Source organism: Lutra lutra, chromosome 6 (genome assembly GCF_902655055.1).
Source record: "Lutra lutra chromosome 6, mLutLut1.2, whole genome shotgun sequence".
Classification (NCBI taxonomy): Eukaryota; Metazoa; Chordata; class Mammalia; order Carnivora; family Mustelidae; genus Lutra; species Lutra lutra.
The window spans coordinates 16,747,234-16,770,540 of NC_062283.1; the positions used below are offsets into that span (position 1 = coordinate 16,747,234).

Below are 23,307 nucleotides of genomic sequence, written 5' to 3' on the forward strand. Positions count from 1 at the left end.
CAAACCAATACTGGTGTTCTTTGGACTTGGAGAACATGGTATAATTAGTGGCTGTGGTGAGAGCTGTTCTAGTGAAATCAAAGAAGAGATAAGCCAGATTGCAGTAGGGCTAGGAGTAGTAAAAAGTGGGGTAGACTAAACTTTGAATAGTCATGGAGTATGTGTCACTTAGTTGCTAAAAAAAGTCACAGAAGGCTTTTCTCAGTACTCTCAAAATCTACTCTCAGAGCGCCTGGGTGGCTCAGTGGGTTAAAGCCTCTACCTTCGGCTCAGGTCATGATCCCAGAGTCCTGGGATCGAGCCCCATGTCGGGCTCTCTGCTCAGCCAGGAGCCTGCTTCCTCCTCTCTCTCTCTCTCTCTCTCTCTCTGCCTGCCTCTCTGCCTACTTGTGATCTCTGCCTGTCAAATAAATAAATAAATTAAAAATCTTAAAAAAAAAAAAGAACCCACTCTCAGAATCCCTGAGTACATGCGATTAATACTAAAATAGAGCTACTGGCAGCGTGTACATGACTTTGTACAGAGTCTTCACAGATTTGCATGGAGATCAGAGACTGAAGGATGGCAGGGCAGGAGTAGTAGAATGGGAGAAGGGGGCATCAGAATATATAGGTGCTCTTGAGGGGGACAGTGAGTGGGAAGGCTGACCATGGGATACAAGCTAGAGGAGGAGGCAGGCAAAGCCAAGTGTGGAACAAGTAGACACATACATTTTATCCAATGGTAATGATGGAGAAAAGACAGGAAGATGTGGTCAGAGTGTGAAGTTTGAAAGGCTGAGATCTTAGAGGGTAGAACCATTCCTCATGACAGCAAGGTGTTTATGAGTGCCCATGGCATCATAGAAGGGAGCAGCTCTTTGGAGTGAAGAACTGTGAAGACAGGCTACCAGCAGGATTATCAATATGAATGTTCACTCATTACTCCTAAAATTCTTGAACAGACATAATCTTAGGATGGTTTTTGACCTGCAAGAGTCATACAGAAGACTATGCCATTTCTCTCGAGTCTGAGGCAAAGCAATAAACTTGGCTTAAAGTATTAGACCCCGTATTCTCCATTCTCAGTGTATCCCTATTTGTTACCAAAACAGCCTACATTCCATAATATCCTATCAGGACCATCATCTTGTGCTTCATGGCATAAAAATTTAGGCACTGCGAATTCAGGCCACAAATATTGTAGGAATAACACTTTAAATCCATCTGAGTTGGATGAAAAATTCTAAATAAATTCCAGTTGAATACATTTTGTGTAGCAGATGAAGAGCTGCTTTATCGTTAATCTTCAAAGAGCAAGAAGCATGTCCTCTTGAAGGGAAACATTATCTGGATGAAGGTATTTTTCATTCTGAAAGTCTTTTAAGCAGAAGAATCAGGAGAATGAAGTTTGAGGAGTGAAATGGAGAAGAGTCTGAGCGCGAGTGCAGTAGGGAGATAGCCAGGAGAAACCAGGGTGTGGCATGGCAGCTGGTAGATGTCGGGGTGTTATAATTTGAGACATGAACATGATAAGAAAGTCTGTACTTGATTCAGTAAGCAGTGGGCAAGCCTTTTGAGCAGTCTTGAAATGCCCTCAAACTGGCTAGGATGAGTTGGCAGATGAGTGGTTAGAAGTTGGGAGAACACTATAAAGAACAAGAGAAAAGGTACCTTTTTGAAAATTTTCTTTGGGAAATTTTAATTTAGATCTCTGGCAAGAAACCTTGTATCTGCTGCCATCAAAAACAAACAAAAAAAGGCTGTAACAATTCATTTCTAGCAGATGGTAGTAAGATCCTCTTATCTCATTAAATTTAAAATATTTATTAAGCTCTCTGCTCTTTAAGGACTTGGCAATTCTATTTTGGAGGGTCTCCTGTTTGTGGGATGGTTCCTCATGAGCCCAACTGTGGGTACAGAAATTCATTGTGTCATTTAGTAAATACTTACTGAGGACTTACTGTATGCCAAAAATTGATGTAGGCATGTGGGAGTGTCTTCAAGGAGCTTACATTTGAGGAGGGAGAGATGGTAGATGGTAAGTGCTATGGAGAAAAAGCAGAGCAGAAACAGCGACCTAGGAAAGTACTATCCTTTTCTTCAGATGACTAGCTGGGAATGGGCAGGAAAATTAGCTCAGGGCATTACTAATAAGGATCAGCCTGAATGGTCTTTTATTTCCTTTGACCAGTCAGCTCTTTCTAGCTCTGTCTGTCTCCTTGAAACTTCTGTTTTTTCCGTCTTTCAGTTTTTCACCTGCTGGTACCTTCTGTCTTTCAGGTCACAGCTGACATACTGCCTTACCAAAAAGGCTGGGCCATTAAATTTTTTAAAAAGAGCCCCTTACCTCATGGTCCTTGTAACTAATTTGTCTGTTTTGTGTTCACTAGTCTAAAGCCTATTTTGTGTTAAATGGGAGGTGCCATGATAACTGTCTCTGGTTCTCGTTTGTGCCTTGCCCTGGCATGTAGTAGGTGTTGAATGAATGGACAAATGAAAGAGAAAAAGGCAGGGAATCTAAAAGGAGGTGCCTTTTCCTATCATTCTAACAAATTGGCTTAATTTCTTAAAATTAAGTTCTTCACATTGTTTGAAGAAATTGGGTAATTGTTTTATAAGGAAACTTCAGTATTTGTTGCATATAGACACCTACATTGCCTTAGGGCAGTAGTGATGAGTCGTAGTAATTGATGGAAAGAAATGAACATATTAGGAGATGTGGATGCAGCTAATACAGAGTTTCAAATAGAATAAAAATTCCAATCTTTACGAAATTGAAAAAGGAATATATTACCTAGTGTCTCAAAATGGATTTTAAAAAATCTTATAATTTTTTTTTTTTTTTGTTTTTTTGTTTTTTTTTTTTTTTAATTTTTTTATTTTTTTTAAGCATAACAGTATTCATTATTTTTGCACCACACCCAGTGCTCCATGCAATCCGTGCCCTCTACAATACCCACCACCTGGTGCCCCCAACCTCCCACCCCCCACCCCTTCAAAATTCTCAGATCGTTTTTCAGAGTCCATAGTCTCTCATGGTTCACCTCCCCTTCCAATTTCCCTCAACTCCCTTCTCCTCTCCATCTCCCCTTGTCCTCCATGCTATTTGTTATGCTCCACAAATAAGTGAAACCATATGATAATTGACTCTCTCTGCTTGACTTATTTCACTCAGCATAATCTCTTCCAGTCCCGTCCATGTTGCTACAAAACTTGTGGATTCATCCTTTCTTTCTTTTTTTTTTTTTTTTTTTTTTACAGCTTTATAAACATATATTTTTATCCCCAGGGGTACAGGTCTGCGAATCGCCAGGTTTACACACTTCACAACACTCACCATAGCACATACCCTCCCCGATATCCATAACCCCACCCCCTCTCCCAACCCCCTCCCCCCATCAACCCTCAGTTTGTTTTGTGAGATTAAGAGTCACTTATGGTTTGTCTCCCTCCCAATCCCATCTTGTTTCATTTACTCTTCTCCTACCCCCTCGACTCCCCATGTTGCATCTCCTCTCCCTCATATCAGGGAGATCATATGATAGTTGTCTTTCTCCGATTGACTTATTTCGCTAAGCATGATACCCTCTAGTTCCATCCACGTCGTCGCAAATGGCAAGATTTCATTTCTTTTGATGGCTGCATAGTATTCCATTGTGTATATATACCACATCTTCTTTATCCATTCGTCTGTAGATGGACATCTAGGTTCTTTCCATAGTTTGGCTATTGTAGACATTGCTGCTATAAACATTCGGGTGCACGTGCCCCTTCGGATCACTATGTTTGTATCTTTAGGGTAAATACCCAGCAGTGCAATTGCTGGGTCATAGGGTAGTTCTATTTTCAACATTTTGAGGAACCTCCATGCTGTTTTCCAGAGTGGTTGCACCAGCTTGCATTCCCACCAACAGTGTAGGAGGGTTCCCCTTTCTCCGCATCCTCGCCAGCATCTGTCATTTCCTGACTTGTTAATTTTAGCCATTCTGACTGGTGTGAGGTGATATCTCATGGTGGTTTTGATTTGTATTTCCCTGATGCCGAGTGATATGGAGCACTTTTTCATGTGTCTGTTGGCCATCTGGATGTCTTCTTTGCAGAAATGTCTGTTCATGTCCTCTGCCCATTTCTTGATTGGATTATTTGTTCTTTGGGTGTTGAGTTTGCTAAGTTCTTTATAGATTTTGGACACTAGCCCTTTATCTGATATGTCATTTGCAAATATCTTCTCCCATTCTGTCAGTTGTCTTTTGGTTTTGTTCACTGTTTCCTTTGCTGTGCAAAAGCTTTTGATCTTGATAAAATCCCAAAAGTTCATTTTTGCCTTTGCTTCCCTTGCCTTTGGTGATGTTCCTAGGAAGATGTTGCTGCGGCTGACGTCGAAGAGGTTGCTGCCTGTGTTCTCCTCGAGGATTTTGATGGATTCCTTTCTCACATTGAGATCCTTCATCCATTTTGAGTCTATTTTCGTGTGTGGTGTAAGGAAATGATCCAATTTCATTTTTCTGCATGTGGCTGTCCAATTTTCCCAACACCATTTATTGAAGAGGCTGTCTTTGTTCCATTGGACATTCTTTCCTGCTTTGTCGAAGATGAGTTGACCATAGAGTTGAGGGTCCATTTCTGGGCTCTCTATTCTGTTCCATTGATCTATGTGTCTGTTTTTGTGCCAGTACCATGCTGTCTTGATGATGACAGCTTTGTAATAGAGCTTGAAGTCCGGAATTGTGATGCCACCAACTTTGGCTTTCTTTTTCAATATTCCTTTGGCTATTCGAGGTCTTTTCTGGTTCCATATAAATTTTAGGATTATTTGTTCCATTTCTTTGAAAAAAATGGATGGTATTTTGATAGGAATTGCATTAAATGTGTAGATTGCTTTAGGTAGCATAGACATTTTCACAATATTTATTCTTCCAATCCAGGAGCATGGAACATTTTTCCATTTCTTTGTGTCTTCCTCAATTTCTTTCATGAGTACTTTATAGTTTTCTGAGTATAGATTCTTAGTCTCTTTGGTTAGGTTTATTCCTAGGTATCTTATAGTTTTGGGTGCAATTGTAAATGGGATGGACTCCTTAATTTCTCTTTCTTCTGTCTTGTTGTTGGTGTAGAGAAATGCAACTGATTTCTGTGCATTGATTTTATATCCTGACACTTTACTGAATTCCTGTACAAGTTCTAGCAGTTTTGGAGTGGAGTCTTTTGGGTTTTCCACATAGAGTATCATATCATCTGCGAAGAGTGATAGTTTGACTTCTTCTTTGCCCATTTGGATGCCTTTAATTTCCTTTTGTTGTCTGATTGCTGAGGCTAGGACTTCTAGTACTATGTTGAATAGCAGTGGTGATAACGGACATCCCTGCCGTGTTCCTGACCTTAGCGGAAAAGCTTTCAGTTTTTCTCCATTGAGAATGATATTTGCGGTGGGTTTTTCATAGATGGCTTTGAAAATATTGAGGTATGTGCCGTCTATCCCTACACTTTGAAGAGTTTTGATCAGGAAGGGATGCTGTACTTTGTCAAATGCTTTTTCAGCATCTATGGAGAGTATCATATGGTTCTTGTTCTTTCTTTTATTAATGTGTTGTATCACATTGATTGATTTGCGGATGTTGAACCAGCCTTGCAGCCCTGGAATAAATCCCACTTGGTCGTGGTGAATAATCCTTTTAACGTACTGTTGAATCCTATTGGCTAGTATTTTGGCGAGAATTTTTGCATCTGTGTTCATCAAGGATATTGGTCTGTAGTTCTCTTTTTTGTTGGGATCCTTGTCTGGTTTTGGGATCAAGGTGATGCTGGCCTCATAAAATGAGTTTGGAAGTTTTCCTTCTATTGCTATTTTTTGGAACAGTTTCAGGAGAATAGGAATTAGTTCTTCTTTAAATGTTTGGTAGAATTCCCCCGGGAAGCCGTCTGGCCCTGGGCTTTTGTTTGTTTGGAGATTTTTGATGACTGTTTCAATCTCCTTACTGGTTATGGGTCTGTTCAGGCTTTCTATTTCTTCCTGGTTCAGTTGTGGTAGTTTATATGTCTCTAGGAATGCATCCATTTCTTCCAGATTGTCCAATTTGTTGGCGTAGAGTTGCTCATAGTATGTTCTTATAATTGTCTGTATTTCTTTGGTGTTCGTTGTGATCTCTCCTCTTTCATTCATGATTTTATTTATTTGGGTCCTCTCTCTTTTCTTTTTGATAAGTCTGGCCAGGGGTTTATCAATCTTATTAATTCTTTCAAAGAACCAGCTCCTAGTTTCGTTGATTTGTTCTATTGTTTTTTTGGTTTCTATTTCATTGATTTCTGCTCTGATCTTTATGATTTCTCTTCTCCTGCTGGGTTTAGGGTTTCTTTCTTGTTCTTTCTCCAGCTCCTTTAGGTGTAGGGTTAGGTTGTGTACCTGAGACCTTTCTTGTTTCTTGAGAAAGGCTTGTACCGCTATATATTTTCCTCTCAGGACTGCCTTTGTTGTGTCCCACAGATTCTGAACTGTTGTGTTTTCATTATCATTTGTTTCCATAATTTTTTTCAATTCTTCTTTGATTTCCTGGTTGACCCATTCATTCTTTAGAAGGATGCTGTTTAGTCTCCATGTATTTGGGTTCTTTCCAAATTTCCTCTTGTTATTGAGTTCTAGCTTTAGAGCATTGTGGTCTGAAAATATGCAGGGAATGATCCCAATCTTTTGATACCGGTTGAGACTTGATTTAGGACCAAGAATGTGATCTATTCTGGAGAACGTTCCATGTGCACTAGAGAAGAATGTGTATTCTGCTGCTTTGGGATGAAATGTTCTGAATATATCTGTGATGTCCATCTGGTCCAGTGTGTCATTTAAGGCCTTGATTTCCTTGTTGATCTTTTGCTTGGATGATCTGTCCATTTCAGTTAGGGGAGTGTTAAAATCCCCTACTATGATTGTATTCTTGTCGATGTGTTTCTTTGATTTTGTTATTAATTGGTTTATATAGTTGGCTGCTCCCACGTTAGGGGCATAGATATTTAAAATTGTTAGATCTTCTTGTTGGACAGTTCCTTTGAGTATGATATAGTGTCCTTCCTCATCTCTTATTATAATCTTTGGCTTAAAATCTAATTGATCTGATATAAGGATTGCCACTCCTGCTTTCTTCTGATGTCCATTAGCATGGTAAATTCTTTTCCACCCCCTCACTTTAAACCTGGAGGTGTCTTCGGGTGTAAGATGAGTTTCTTGTAGGCAACATATAGATGGTTTTTGTTTTTTTATCCATTCTGATACCCTGTGTCTTTTGATTGGGGCATTTAGCCCATTAACATTCAGGGTAAGTATTGAGAGATATGAATTTAGTGCCATTGTATTGCCTGTAAGGTGACTGTTATTGTATATTGTCTCTGTTTCTTTCTGATCTACTACTTTGAGGGTCTCTCTTTGCTTAGAGGACCCCTTTCAATATTTCCTGTAGAGCTGGTTTGGTATTTGCAAATTCTTTCAGTTTTTGTTTGTCCTGGAAGCTTTTAATCTCTCCGTCTATTTTCAATGATAGCCTAGCTGGATATAGTATTCTTGGCTGCATGTTTTTCTCATTTAGTACTCTGAATATATCATGCCAGCTCTTTCTGGCCTGCCAGGTCTCTGTGGATAAGTCTGCTGCCAATCTAATATTTTTACCATTGTACGTTACAGACTTCTTTTCCCGGGCTGCTTTCAGGATCTTTTCTTTGTCACTAAGACTTGTCAATTTTACTATTAGGTGACGGGGTGTAGACCTATTCTTATTGATTTTGAGGGGGGTTCTCTGAACCTCCTGGATTTTGATGCTTGTTCCCTTTGCCATATTGGGGAAATTCTCTCCAATAATTCTCTCCAATATACCTTCTGCTCCCCTCTCTGTTTCCTCTTCTTCTGGAATCCCAATTATTCTAATGTTGTTTCGTCTTATGGTGTCACTTATCTCTCGAATTCTCCCCTCGTGGTCCAGTAGCTGTTTGTCCCTCTTTTGCTCAGCTTCTTTATTCTCTGTCATTTGGTCTTCTATATCGCTAATTCTTTCTTCTGCCTCATTTATCCTAGCAGTGAGAGCCTCCATTTTTGATTGCACCTCATTAATAGCTTTTTTGATTTCAACTTGGTTAGATTTTAGTTCTTTTATTTCTCCAGAAAGGGCTTTTATATCTCCCGAGAGGGTTGCTTTAATATCTTCCATGCCTTTTTCAAGCCCGGCTAGAACCTTGAGAATCATCATTCTGAACTCTATATCTGACATATTACCAATGTCTGTATTGATTAGGTCCCTAGCCTTTGGTATTGCCTCTTGTTCTTTTTTTTGTTGTGAAGTTTTCCGCCTTGTCATTTTGTCCAGATAAGAGTTTATGAAGGAGCAAGTAAAATACTAAAAGGGTGGCAACAACCCGAGGAAAATATGCTTTAGCCAAATCAGAAGAGATCCTGAATTGTGAGGGGGGAGAAAGGGGATAAAAAGGGGTTCAGAAAGAAAGAAAAAAAAAACTATTAAAAAAAAAGAAAGCCGATAAAAAAAAATATATAAAAAGAGGAAAAAAATATATATATATTAGATAAACTATTTAAAAAACGTTAAAAAAAGAAAACGGTAAAAGTTAAAAAAAATTTAGCAGAAGAAGAGAAAAAGAAAAAAAATTGAAAAAGAAAAAAAAATTAAATTAACTGCAAGGCTAAAAAATCATGGGGAGAAAGCCATGAGTTCCGTGCTTTGCTTTCTTCTCCTCTGGAATTCCGCCGCTCTCCTTGGTAGGTGAACTTGGTCCTGGCTGGGTTTCCCGTAGATCTTCTGGGGGAGGGGCCCGTTGTAGTGATTCTCAAGCGTCTTTGCCCCAGGCGGAGTTGCACCGCCCTTACCCGGGGCCGCGCTGAGTCATCCGCTCGGGTTCGCTTTCGGGAGCTTTTGTTCCCTGAGCGCTTTCCGTAGAGTCCGGAGGACGGGAATAAAGATGGCGGCCTCCCGGTCTCCGGCCCGGAGGAGCCGAGAGCCCGGGGCCCCACTCCTCAGTGCGCCCTCAGAGAACAGTGCCAAATGACTCTCGTCACCCTGGCCTCCGGCCGCGCTCCGAGCTGACCGAGCCTGCGACCGGTTCAAGGCAACCCTGAGCTGAGAGTCACTCCTCGGCTCTGTCTCTGCAGCCGGCTTCCCCGTTCTAATACCGGTAAGCTCTGCGACACTGAGACACCCCCGATCCTTCTGCGACCCTGCGGGATCTGAGGCCGCGCTGACCCCGCCTGGGCTTCACCCCAGTTAAGCCTCTGGAGCGATGTCCCTCAGCGGAACAGACTTTTAAAAGTCCTGATTTTGCTCCGTTGCTCCGCCGCTCGCCGGGAGCCGGCCCCTCCCCCCGCGGTCTATCTTCCCGTCGCTTTGGATTCACTTCTCCGCCAGTCCTACCTTGCAGAAAGTGGTTGATTTTCTGTTTCTGTAATTGCTGTTCTTCTTCTCTTCAATCTCCCGTTGGATTTGTAGGTGTTTGCAATCTTTAGATAAGCTATTTAGCTGATCTCCCGCTACCCGAAGTAGTCTCAGCCTGCTACTTCTCCGCCATCTTGACTCCTCAAAATCTTATAATTTTTAAGAATAATAACATTATATGTGCAGTTCTGGATGGATTTGATTATTTTCTTTTTCTTTTTTTTTTTAAGATTTTATTTATTTATTTGACAGAGATCACAAGTAGGCAGAGAGGCAGGCAGAGAGAGAGGAGGAAGCAGGCTCCCTGCTGAGCAGAGAGCCCGATGCGGGGCTCCATCCCAGGACCCTGGGATCATGACCTGAGCCGAAGGCAGAGGCTTTAACCCACTGAGTCAACCACGCACCCCAATTTGATCATTTTCTTAAACTTCTCTTATATACTGTATTTGAATTGACTTTTTTAAAATTGACTTTTAAATTTAACATTGTGCTAGATTTGCCTTATCATATTAGCAATATTTTTATAAATCTATAGCATGGAAATGTATCTTTTGGTAAGTGACTTGTAAACCATCAATTTCTTAAATTTCTAGCACCTTAATGAGAATAAATGAAAGTCTGATTTACTAAGGATGCTTTAGAAATAATAGCAGTGATGCCCTTCATGTCTGTCATAGCTGATCATTGATACTGATAAAAACAAGAACATCCAGTATTTACTGAGCGCTGAACTAAGCAATTTGCAATAGGCTTTTCATATGCAGTAATTTCTACTTGTAGCTATGGAATTTGAGGTACAGAATGGTCAACGGGGAACCTGTACAAGGTCATACATCAGTGAGTCACTGAGCAAGGGTTTGGAGCCAACAGGGCAGTTCCACAGCCCACATTGCTGCCAATGCTTTGTGCTGCCATTCCTTTACTCATTTCCTTACCCTTGTGTATTACACTGTTGAAGGGACTCTGAATAATTCCTATAGGAATTAGTTTAATCAATAAAGATAACTTTAAGCTTCCTGAGAATCTTCTAGAACCCCTCAATAGGAGATTATACTACTAAATGAAAACAGTAGGGCACATAGGTTTTTTTTTTTTTTTTAATTCTTAAGATGTATTTGCTCATTTGAGAGAGAGAGAGAGCATGTGATGGGGGGAAGGGAGGAGAAGGAGAGGAAGGAGATTTCAAGCAGACTCCTACTGAGTGTGCAGCCTGAGGCAGGGCTAGATCCCACCACCCTGAGATCATGACCTGAGCAGAAATCACGAGTCAGATGCTTAACTGACTGAGTCACCCAGGTGCTTTTAGGGTCCTTGTTTTCATAATCCAGCTTTGTAATTTCTATACTTGAAGAAATATTTTTTAGAACATAAATCCTCTTTTTTCTTGTCTCTCATTTTGCATGGTGACTAAAAAAAATGTTCAATAAAAAAAAAAAACCGCTATCTGTGGTGTTTATAGTGGAATTATTTTGTTACCTTTATTACTTTTGGTATATTTATCTCTAATGGTAACATTGGGAAATTTAGGAGGAAAGTAACCTCCTAAATGGAAGAAGATATTTGCAAATAATATATCTGATGGGGGATTAATATCCAAAATATATAAAGAACTTATACAACGCAACACCAAAAAACACAAATAATCCAATTAAAAAATGGATGAGGACCTGAACAGACATTTTTCCAAAGAGAAATACATATGGCCAACAGACACATGAAAAGATATTCATTGTCACTAATCATCAGGGAAATGCAAATCAAATACACAATGAGATATCACCTCACATTTGTCAGAATAACTAAAATTAAAAAGACAAGAAATAACAAGCGTTGGTAAGGATGTGGAGAAAAGGGGACCCTTGTGCACTGGGAATGTAAATTGGCACAACTATTGTGGAAAACAGTATGGAGGTTCTTCAAAAAATTAAAAATAGAACTGCCATATGATCTAGGAATTCTATTACTGGCTATTTACTCCCCCAAAATGAAAAAAAACACACTAATTTGACAATGTATATGCGCCCCTATATTCACTGCAGCATTATTTACAATATCCAAGATATGAAAGCAATTAAAGTATCCATTAATAGATGAATGGGTAAAGAAGATGTGGGGTGTGTGAGTGTGTGTGTGTGTGTGTGTAGGTGTATAAAGGATACATATAAAGGAATATTACTGAGCCATAAAAAGAATGAAATCTTGCCATTTGCAATGACATGGATGGAGCTAGAGAGTATTCTGCTAAGTGAAATAAGTCAGTCACAGAAAGACAAATACCATAAGATTTCACTCATATGTAGAATTTAAGAAACAAACAAGCAACAGGGGGGAAAAAGACAGGGAGAGGCAAACCAAGAAACAGAGTCTTAACTAAAGAGAACAAACTGATGGTTACCAGAGAGGGGGTGGGTGGGGGGTGGGGGAAACGATGATGGGGGTGATTAAGGAGGGTGCTTGTCATGATGAGCACTGGGTGTTGTATGGAAGCGTTGAATCACTATACTGTACACCTGCAACTAACATGCTCTATTTGTTAACTAACTGTAATTTAAATAAAAACTAAAAAAAAAAATAAAGATGACGAAGAACTGGTATATATATATACAATGGAATATTATCCAGCTGTAAAAAAGAATGCAGTCTTGCCATTTATGATAACATGGATGCGTCTAGAGTACTACGCTACGTGAAACAAGTCAGAGAAAACAAATACCATATGCTTTCATGTATATGTGGAATCTAAAAAGTAAAAAAAAAAACACAAATGAACAAAAAACCAGACTCATAAACAGAGGGAACAAACTGGTGGTTGTGGGGTGCGGGGGGGCAGATGAGAGAAATAGGTAAAGGGGATTATGAGGTACAAACTTCCAGTTGTAAAATAAATAAGTCACAGAGATAAAAAGTAGAGCAAAGGGAATAGAGTAAATAATATTTTAATAATATCAGATGGGGACTACACTTATCATGGCGAGCATTTCATAATGTACATAACTGTTGAATCACTATGTTATATACCTAAAACTAATGTAGCATTGTATGTCAGCTAAACTTCAATAATAAAAATTAAGAAAAAAAATTTAAAAAGAAAGATATTTCTATGAAGTTTGGTTGCTTCTAAATTTTTGTTGACCTGAATCACTTAACTTTATGGGCTTCTTGTTTAAAGCAGAGGTAGTCATATAGAAGTCCTCAGTTCAAGTTACATCACGATATTTGCTACCAACATTTGTGATTTTCTTCCCCTCTCCACTTTAGTATTTCATATTCTAGAACTGTAAAGTTCTAGAAAGAGAAAATTCAGAAGAGGTCCTTTTAGAAAAGCACAGTTAAACTGATGAGGGAAATATGAGAAGGCACCCAGAAAGGAAGATTAATGGTAATCCTTTCACCATTGTGTTTAAAGCAGAATTTCAGATAGAACATAATCGTGCACCTGTACCAAACTGCCTTGAAATATACAGAAGGGAGGGGACTTCCTTTTAAAGAGGAGGGGAGATCACAGTTACCCAAAGTGAATACTAGAGTAAGAAAGCCAACAGTGTAAGTTGTGTTTCAAATCCTCTGTCCCTGTACATTAAACTTTTCTTGTTTGATTTCAGAATGAAGAGAAAGTTCTATTCTTGGGATGAATGTATGAACTTGAGAGAAGTTAAGGTAAGATCCTACAGGTGTAAAGAACCCTAGGAGGCCTTCGCTCTGCCTCACCCTGTCTCATTTATGAGGACGGTAGCTAAAGGGATTGTTCTGTTCTTTGTAGGAAACATTCCAAAGATAATTGTATTTCTTATGTTTTTTTTCTTTATCTTCCTAAGTAATTTCTCATTTCTTACCCGAATGTCAGTAGAGGACAACAGAAAAAACTATACACTCATATTTCAATGTATACTCACTTTTAAAAGAGTGTTTTAATTCATGTTATCAAAGGAAAGACAACTTTTAATTACTACATACCATTTCTATTTTATGCTGTATATTTTTGTATATTGTATATGCATAAATTTCTGGATACCTTTGTATGGAACTTCACATAGTTAACTCAGAAAAAACTTAAGCCTAGTGAATAGACTGAGAAAAAAAAGTGACAGATTGAAATGTTTAGCAGGTATTATTGGCTTGGTTTATTTTTGTACTTATATTCATTACTTAAAACAATTACTGCTTACTTTAAAATTGGTATTCTAAGATGTTCTATAGATATTAAGACTTAATTCACTCATGAATGCAGAAGAAATGGAAGATTACTTAAGGTAATTATCATAGAGATTGATGAGATTTTGCCGACTTCAATAACTTTGTTTTAAGAATTTTAATGCTGATTTGCTGTGTTACAGTCTCTGAAGAAACTCAATCATGCCAATGTGATTAAACTTAAAGAAGTTATCAGAGAAAATGACCATCTCTATTTTATATTTGAATATATGAAAGAAAACCTCTATCAATTAATGAAAGACAGGTATGTCTTTATTTTATAAAAACTATAATGTTTTCCCTGTTATCTCCTCTGTGAGTTCCTTGGATCCCTTCAATATGTTACACTTAACAGTGTACAGATTTATCACTCCAAGAGGTGGATGTAAATTGATTAGCTGTTACCTTTATAACCTTAAAGAAGAACCAGTTATGACATAGTCACCATATTTCTGATGTAAACACACATTATCTATCTATACTTTTGAAACAAAATCTATCTATAGTTTGGCTTACTGGTTTTTTTTTAAGTAGGCTCTATGCCCAGTGGAGCCCAACATGGGGCTTGAACTCATGACCCTGAGATGAAGACCTGAGCTGATATCAAGAGTCAGACCCTTAAACCAAATGAGCCAATCAGGCACCCCCAAAATCCTTCTATAGTTTTAATACTAATAAAGCCAGATGTGAACAAAATTGAGATTACCTTCACTGCTCTCGCAAGCAAATTGTGAAAGGTGAATGAAAAAAGGGAGGAAGGGAATGAGGCAGTTTTCATGAAGGGATCGAATAAGTTCATTTGTTAGAATGTTTAAGTGAACGATAAAACTTAATGTGTTACCAATCTCAAAGAAATTCTCATTTTCATTTTTAAACCCATGAACAGAATCTCTAAAGAGAGAGAGCTTCAGGTATGAGCCTTGAGCTTGGGGAGGCTAATATTTTGGTGGTAACTGATGGTCACATGTGGGAGATTAATGACCATTTTACCTGCTTTTAAAGCCAGAATTGTTCAATAGAAGATCCTAAAATACTTTAGAAATAAACTTTGCAGTAGAATGATGACTGCTTTCTCTGTATTTCTTTCATATACACATTATATACACATTCAAGGTAATCCTTACGAATGGTGAGTGAAGTTTTCTTTAATCACATTTTTTCCTTCTTTCAAAAAATACTTACTGAATGCCTGTTAGGTTCCACAAGCTATCATTATAACATTAATAGTTAAAAGTAAAAAAATTTCTACCCCTCAAATCACTGTTTTTCTATAGGTCTTTCTGGCCCTTGGAACCAGCCATGCCTGCTTTTTTACATAGTTGCAATTTTAATGGTGATCATTTTTTTATTTGATTGATTCACTTATAAGCATTTTGTTGTGCTGATATATGATCTTCACAGTTACTATAGTTAGTATGTTCTGCTAAATGACTATAGCATGCTTCACTTATCTCTCTAAACTTCTTAAAAGAAATAACTATTAGGAGAATAGATTGGTAATTATAGTTTATAATATTGATGGAATTATTTTGTAGCCATTAAAGATGATAGTTATGAAAATTATGAAAATGCCCAAGTGGATAAAAAACAGAAATCAAAATTGTAATTATGCGACACTGATACTTAATATAAAAGTTATACATGTAAATGGATTAGGACTGGATTAGAATACTGAAAAATCTGAATAGTTTCTTAATCAGGTGATGGGCAATCTTAAATTTTTGGCTTCTAATAATTATGCTCTTTAAAATGTATGGAGTGGGGCGTATGGGTGGCTTAGTCAGCTAAGTGGCTGCCTTTGGCTCAGGTCATGATCCCCGGGCTCCCTGCTGGATGGGCAGTCAGCTTCTCCCTCTCCCTGCTGCTCCCCCTGCTTGTTCTCTCTTTGTCTCTCTCTGTCAAAAAAATAAATAAAATCTTTAAAAACATAAAATAAATAAATAAAATGTATGGAGTGATAAACCTATGCGTGATATATTAAGATATATGTGTTGAAGAAAAAGAAATTAAGTAAATATAAATATTTGAAATGTTATACTTTCATCTGATTTAAAAACTATATAAGGGGTACCTGGCTAGCTCAGTCAGTAGAGCTTGATCTCAGGGTTGTGAGTTAGAGCCCTACACTGGATGTAGAGATTACTTATATGTGTGTGTGTGTGTGTGTGTGTGTGTGTGTGTGTGTGTTTTCCTAAAGATATATAGATCTAGATCTAGATCTAGATATCTGTATCTGTTATTGGAAGTGGTTAATGCAATAGTAAATGAACACTAAAAAGAATCAACTTTGGAACTTCATGTTTCAATTCCAGATTTCTAAATTAAGTGGAACTAAAAATGATATTGTTTGAATATTATTTAATGTCAAAGGTATAAATTTAACAATTGTTAACAATTAACAATGGCACATGGCAAAGAGCTATCTGAGGTTAAGTGGTATTTTTACACCTTGTTTTTGATAGCTTAACTTCCCGAATATTATTTTAAGGATGAAGATTAATTTAAAAGTCTTTTTTATTCAAGTAAACTTTTTTTAAAAAGATTTTATTTATTTCATAGAGAGAGAGAGAGAGAGAGATCACAAGTAGGCAGGCAGAGAGAGAAGAGGAAACAGAGAGCCCGATTCAGGGCTTGATCCCAGGACTCTGAGATTATGACCTCAAGGGAAGGCAGAGGCTTAACCCACTGAGCCACCCAGAAGCCCCTAAGTAAACTTTGTTATCTATTTTACCTGAAGGCCAATATATATAAATCTTTGCTTCAATGCTAAACTGTATCTTTAATTTATAGCATTCTTTTTATAAATTTAAATTGTTGGCAAGCATAAAAGTATTTAGTTTCTTTTAAAATTTATTTTTTTATGAAAATGAGTTTTAAAAATATTTCAATAATATGTGATCAATATTATTTTCAATTTTGATATAAGACCAGAATTTATCTTTCTTGTCTGTTGTGTGTTCTTAGCCCATTTAGTGGGATATTTTAAAATATTACATAAGCATATAATATAGTTAACGATATTCAGAAATAAGCCATTTTCTACATGTTGAGAACATTTTGAATAAACACCCTAATCTAATCAATCATGCTGTAATAAAGATACTAAAAATGTTGAAATTATGATGAGCTTTCAAAGTTTAAAATTATTACTTCCAAAATAGCATGGTTTCAGGGTCAAAGAATTAATTCAGGGTCAAAAAATTAATGTGTTCATCACATTAATTTGTGGCATGTTAGCAATTAATGTTTGTCTTAATTTAGTCCCTATTAGGCTCTTAAATTAAACTTCATATAAATTCCATATAAGGCCCCTCTGTCCAGTACAGTAGCTACTAGTCACGTGGGACTCTTGAACTCTTAAATGTGGCTAGTCTGGATTGAGATGTGTTTTAAATGTAAAATTAAAATACACATAAGACTTTGAAAACTTGAAAAAAAAAAAAAAGACTTTGAAAACTTGGTACAAAAAAAGGAAATTCATTAATTTTTATATTGATCACATGTTGAAATAATATCTGGTATATATTAAATAAAATATATTGTTAAAAATTAATTTCACATTTCATTTGTTTTTTTAATGTGGCTACTAGAGAAAATTTAAATACATAAGTGGTTCTCATTTGTGGCTCTTACTATATTTCCACTGGACAGTACTAGTAGACAATATAGAACTGAAGTAGTTAGGCCCCTAAAACTCTTAAAGCCTACATTTTATGTATTTGCACACTTGGCGTATCTGACGGATATCAGTTTTCCAATTTACTTTGCTCCTCCCAGGACAGTTTAAAATTTAGCTGAGTATCTGTGCAACACATCCATTATTGGATTTGAGTTTTTATCAAGCATCAAAGCAGACAAAAATTCTAATTGTCATGTTTTAAATGTATAACCTTACAACTATAAAGCTATAAATCACACCCTTAACCATGATCATGAAACCAACAGGGGTTCCAAGGGAAGAGGAACATCTGCCTTCTTGTTTTGGTTGGTTGGTTAACAGAATTACATGACTGTTTATTTGTTCCTGTCTTTACAGAAACAAGCTGTTCCCTGAGTCAGTCATCAGAAATATTATGTATCAAATATTGCAGGGGCTGGCATTTATCCATAAACATGGTAAGTTTAAATTTCCTTTCCCTGCCTCTTTAGATTACTGTCAAGGTCATGCACAGGAATCATATATAATCTGTTAAATAGTGTTACACTGAGTACAGATTTGGAGTATGGGGCTGCACACACTTACAATTTTATTTTTAAAAACCTAGAATTGCTATAATTCCATATAACACAGAATTTCTGTACTCTTTAGCTATCTTCCTCTACAGCAGAATTTGTTAACACTTTGATCATCAGCCTTTGCTCTCAGTTATCATACACCCATCCCACAACCTCATTCCCCAATTTTACCATGGAAATGAAAACAAAACAAACAAAATGCCCTTCTTTTGGAAAAGATTGGAATGCTTTGATCACATGACCACTTATCAACATTTAAACAGTTTAAAGCATCAGTGCTATGGTATTTTATAGTTTTCTTAGTATTTACAGTTAGTTTCTGTTCTTTGAGTGAAATTAAAGTGCTTGTTCTTGTTTCTATGAAATTCTATTTATGTGATCTTCATTTATAGTTTTTTATGTATCTATCAAGCCAAAATAATTCATCCAAAAAGTTAACATGATTATTATGAAAATATTTGGCAAACATTTGTTTAGAATCCCTAGATGTTTAGATATTAAATGGGAAGAGTTTGTGCCAGACTACCGCTGTATTATGAACAGAGGCATTTGAGAATCCCCATCGTTAGCGTCTTTTCATGTTTCATCCCATATTTTGTATTTTCTCCTTTTCCCTTTAACTGTTACAGGAAGTAATTTATTTTCTAAAAACTCTATTTATCATTTGTTCCATATAAGCATTGTCAGAATATTCCTGAACCCCACTTTTTTGTCCTTTAAAAGTCTAAACCCTAATTAAGAAGGGCACGAGATGTGAAGAGCACTGGATGTTATAAGCAACCGATGAATTATGGAATTCTACATCTGAAACTAATGATGTACTACTATATGTTGGCTAATTGAATTTAAGTTTTAAAAAAGAAAAAGAAGGAAGGTGTTAAAAATAAAAAGTCTAAAGCCTATGATGATATACTACAATCCATTGATTAAAGTCATTTATTAATTACATGGAAACAAAGATATATTCTATTTTAATTGCTCATAATGAATTTTTGATATTCAGCCTATTTTCAAACACTGGCCAGCATGGTAACTCATGATATTTGTCTGAGTTAATTTATGCCAGTAGAAACAAGTGTGGTGTGGAAAAATCAAAAGCATTATGAATTATTTGATTTTGGAAACAGCCTTGTGATAATTGATATTTTTCAGGTTAGTAATAAAACTGGTTTCCATTCCTTGGATATATATATGAACTACCAGCAATTTCAGAGTGAAAGTGGTTGAAGGAAGAAGTTAGTTTGGGGGTTAAAAACTGCTGCTACAAGTAAATAATATGCATAACGTGTGGTTGGTTATACAACCGATGATGCAGTGATTGGGGACACCAGATCCCAAGAACAATAGACATTGTAATAATGCTACATTATTCTTGCTGTAGTGGAGAAGATCTCAGATGTAATACTTTGAGTAAATATTTTTAAAATAGTAGCTAACTAAAAACAAGACTATTATTTTAGTTAGAATAAGGACCAAGTTACTGATATATTTGTGAGAATGGGGGAAATGTCAACTGTACAGATACACAATTGGTGTCATTCTGTATGATTTTATGTTGTTTTACTCACCACCATGTGTGTTCCTGTTCTGGTCTTCATGTTACGAAAGTGCAGTGTATTTCCCTTGCAAGTTCGTGACATGGATCTCAACAACTAGTTTGAGTAAGAAGTCCCAGATAAATTGAGTACAAAACTGTTGTAGATGTCACATACATAGAGCCCACACAGGCTTAGCAGGAATCAAAAAGCTCGGGCTTAAAATTCGACTTAAAAACTTTAGGCTACAGCTACATGAAAACCCCCTCACGACGATGACTACAACTGATGACCAGGACCCTTCTGGATTCTCTCACCTTGCAAGGTCATTGGAAGACAGGCCATCTGTCTACAGCCAGCAAGCTTTAGATCACCCTTAGAAATGTATGAAGAGGGGCACCTGGGTGGCTCAGTGGGTTAAGCGTCTGCCTTTGGCTCAGGTCATGATCTCAGGGTCCTGGGATCGAGCCCCACATCAGGCTTTCTGCTCGGCAGGGAGCCTGCTTCCCTCTCTCTCTCTCTCTCTGCCTGCTTCTCTGCCTACTTGTGATCTCTGTCTGTCAAATACATAAATAAAATCTTAAAAAAAAAAAGAAATGTACAAGAGGGCTTTCATATTCTTCTTGATGCCTTTACTGCCTCAGTTTCATTGCTCTGCCTCTCAGCTTCAGTAACCACTTATTTTACATACTGAATTGGTAAATAATTGGATTTTTCAATAAGGCAGCTGCCAGGGGAGAACTGAGCTATTATATAAAGTAATTGTAAATGAAGGAACTGGATAAAATGTGTGGAGTTCTATTTTTGTTTAATGGACTTTTCAAATAAGTGACATAAGCCTGATTATGTAGCTTTGCTCAGGCTTTAATTAGGTTCCTTCTCTCTGGGCTTCTCCCTCCTCATTTACTACACAATAGTGACCATAATACCTTCTTCAAGTTGTGCAAATTACTGGAGATAATTGGAATGTGGCAGTATGTAGCCCAAGTCTTGAACTTACTGGATTCACAAACAGAAATATGTGTTAAGTGGGTATTTTAAATGGCCTCATATACAGTGTGAACTTCCTTATCAAATTTTGAAAGCAGGGTCCCCACCTCCATCAGTTTTTAGATAATAAATATGGATTTTTCTCCCCAAGTTCACATCCCTAATTACAACAGAGAGGCTCAGTTATATTTTGTTGAGAAGTCAATTATGTTTAGACATAATGCTCAATTACTGTTTTTCCTCTCTACGTTACCAAGGTTTTTTTCATAGGGATATGAAACCAGAAAACTTGCTTTGTATGGGTCCAGAACTTGTGAAAATTGCTGATTTTGGACTTGCAAGAGAATTAAGATCACAGCCACCATATACTGATTATGTATCTACCAGATGGTGAGTACCTTTATGCAACTCTGTAGAGGCAGAAGTAAGTCTATGTTAAAGCTTTACTACAGTGTGTCATTAACATAGTTTTCTGGAGGTTCCATTTTGAGTATTTAAAACAAAATATTGAACTGAATTTTGCATTCTGTGGAGAGAGAAGGACTGGGTCACAACTATTCTGAAGGAAAAGAGATTTCATTCATTCATTCAACAAACACTTGTGGAACACCTACTATGTGCTAGGCACTATTTCAGGCATGCGTAACACAGAAGTGAACGAAACAGAAAAACCGTTGATCTCATGCTGCTTACATGACATCCCATATATAAATAAGCAAGTTAGGGCACCTGGGTGGCTCAGTCATTAAGCCTTCTGTCTTTGGCTCAGGTCATGATCCCAGGGTCCTAGGACCGACCCCTACATCGGGCTCCCTGCTCAGTGGGGAGCCTACTTCTCCCTTTCCCTTTGCCTGCTGCTCCCCTGGTTGTGCTCTCTCTCTCTCTGTCTGTCAAATAAATAAATAAAATATTAAAACAAAATAAAACAAAAAAAAAGCCCAAATAAGCTAAAAATATCATGAGTTACAGAAAGACATTCACATGTTCATCAGAAGACATATGCTCATGTCTCAAACTCCAAACTACCCAAATGTCCATCACCTGCAGCATAATATATTCATCCAGTGGGATGACTTACAGCAAAGCGAACCAAAGTCACTACATGCAACAATATGACCGAGTCTCAAAGATATAAGGCTGAGAGTAAGAGGCCAAACAGACCAAAAAAAAAAAAAAAAAAAAAAAAAAAGTATATATGGTATGATTCCATTTCTACAAAATACAAAAACAGAAAACTAATCTCTGCTGTTAGAAGTCAGGGTAGCAGTTACTTGACTAGTGACTGCCAAAGTGCAGGAGAGGGGCCTCCTGGAATGCTGATAACACCCAGTTTCTTGATCTTGGTGCTGGGTCAATGGGTATATTCTATTTGTGACAATTCAGCAAGTTGTCCTCTTACGATACATGCATTTTTCTGCATGTGTATTACATTCCAATAAAAACAAGAATATCTGTATATCAGATGATGATACTTATTATGGAGAAGAATAAAATATGGAAACGGACAGGGAGTAGGAAGGCTAGGGGAGGGAAAGGGCATGCTGCTATTTTAAACAGAGGGTCTCTCTGAGAAGGAGATGCCAAGGCACGGAGCTTTCAGGCAGAGAAAATGCTGAGTGTAGAGGCCTTGAGACAGAAAAGCCATGTGTGAATTCTGCAGAAGGAAATGTGGCAAGATCTCAGGTCCTTATAGGTCATCGTAAGGACTGTGATGGCTTGTTAATCTTAGTGAACTGGGGAGCCCCTGGAGAATGCTGAGAAGAGGTGCGATGGGGTCTGCCAGGTCTTAAAAGTATCACTCTCACTGCTAGGTTAAAAACAGATTTTAGAAGAGCAAGGGAAGAAGCAGGGAGACCAGGTAGGAGACTGTTACACTGGCAGGGAATGACAGTGACCTGGATCTGGTGGCCATGGAGGTGCTATTTTTAAAGTAGGGCAGCTATGATTTCCTGATGAATAGATGTGCGGTATAAGATAAAGGAGTCGATGATTCTAAGGGGGTTTTTGTTTTGTTTTGCTTTGCTTACTGAGCAGCTGGAAGGATGGTGTCAGCACTAATTGAGATGGGGAATACTGGGGAGCTTCCGGGGGGAAGAAGCACAGTTCCATTTTTGGTTGAGTATCTATTTTCAACTGGGTAAATTTAACCACTATACTGAAATGGAATGTAATTGAAAAGACTTTTTTTCAACATCTAAACTTGGCAAGACTTTCAAAACTATTTTATCTCATAAAAATATCAAAATATAGTAACAAGTATTGGCAAGGACGCAGAGAAACTGAATCCATCATACTCTGCTGGGGTGAATGTAAAATGCACAGGAGAGTCCATAGTTCCTCGGTGGTTTAGCATATAGTTCCCATGGGATCTGAAATTCCATACCTCTGCACCTCAGAGAAAGGAAAACACACACCCACACAAAAACTTATATATGAATATTCACAACAGCATTCCTTATAATAGCCCAAAATTGGAAACAACCCAAGTGCCCATCCACTGATGAATGGATAACTAAAGTGTGCGATAGCCATATAATGGAATATTATTTGGTGGTAAAAAGAATGAAGTACTGATAGGTGCTACAGTACAACTTGGATGCACCTAGAAAAAACGTTAAGTGGGGCGCCTGGATGGCTCAGTCGGTTAAATGACTGCCTTCGGCTCAGGTCATGACCCCAGAGTCCTGGGATCGAGCCCCACATTGGGCTCCCTGCCCAGTGGAGAACCTGCTTCTCCCTCTCCCTCTGCCTATTTGTGCACGCTCTCTCTGTCAAATAAATAAATAAAATCTTAAAAAACAACAACAACAACATGTTGAGTGAAAGAAGCCAGTCCACAACGATTGGATAGAATATGGTTCCCTTGGTATGAAGTACACACAACGGCAAATCTCTAGAGACAGAAAGTAGACTAGTGCTGGGGATACAGGGATATTGGAGAGGTGTGGTTTCTT

General features: G+C 37.7%; 1 protein-coding gene across 6 annotated transcripts in view; it reads left to right on the top strand.

The window, feature by feature from the left end:
• MAK (male germ cell associated kinase) overlaps positions 1-23,307 on the top strand; it is a 64,877-nt gene that overhangs the window by 11,109 nt on the left and 30,461 nt on the right. For all 6 annotated transcript variants that reach the window (XM_047734736.1, XM_047734740.1, XM_047734735.1 and 3 more), the window contains 4 exons: positions 13,004-13,058; positions 13,736-13,857; positions 17,629-17,708; positions 20,611-20,743. In XM_047734736.1, coding sequence (XP_047590692.1) covers positions 13,004-13,058; positions 13,736-13,857; positions 17,629-17,708; positions 20,611-20,743 — 390 coding nt within the window. The remainder of the gene's footprint in view (positions 1-13,003; positions 13,059-13,735; positions 13,858-17,628; positions 17,709-20,610; positions 20,744-23,307) is intronic.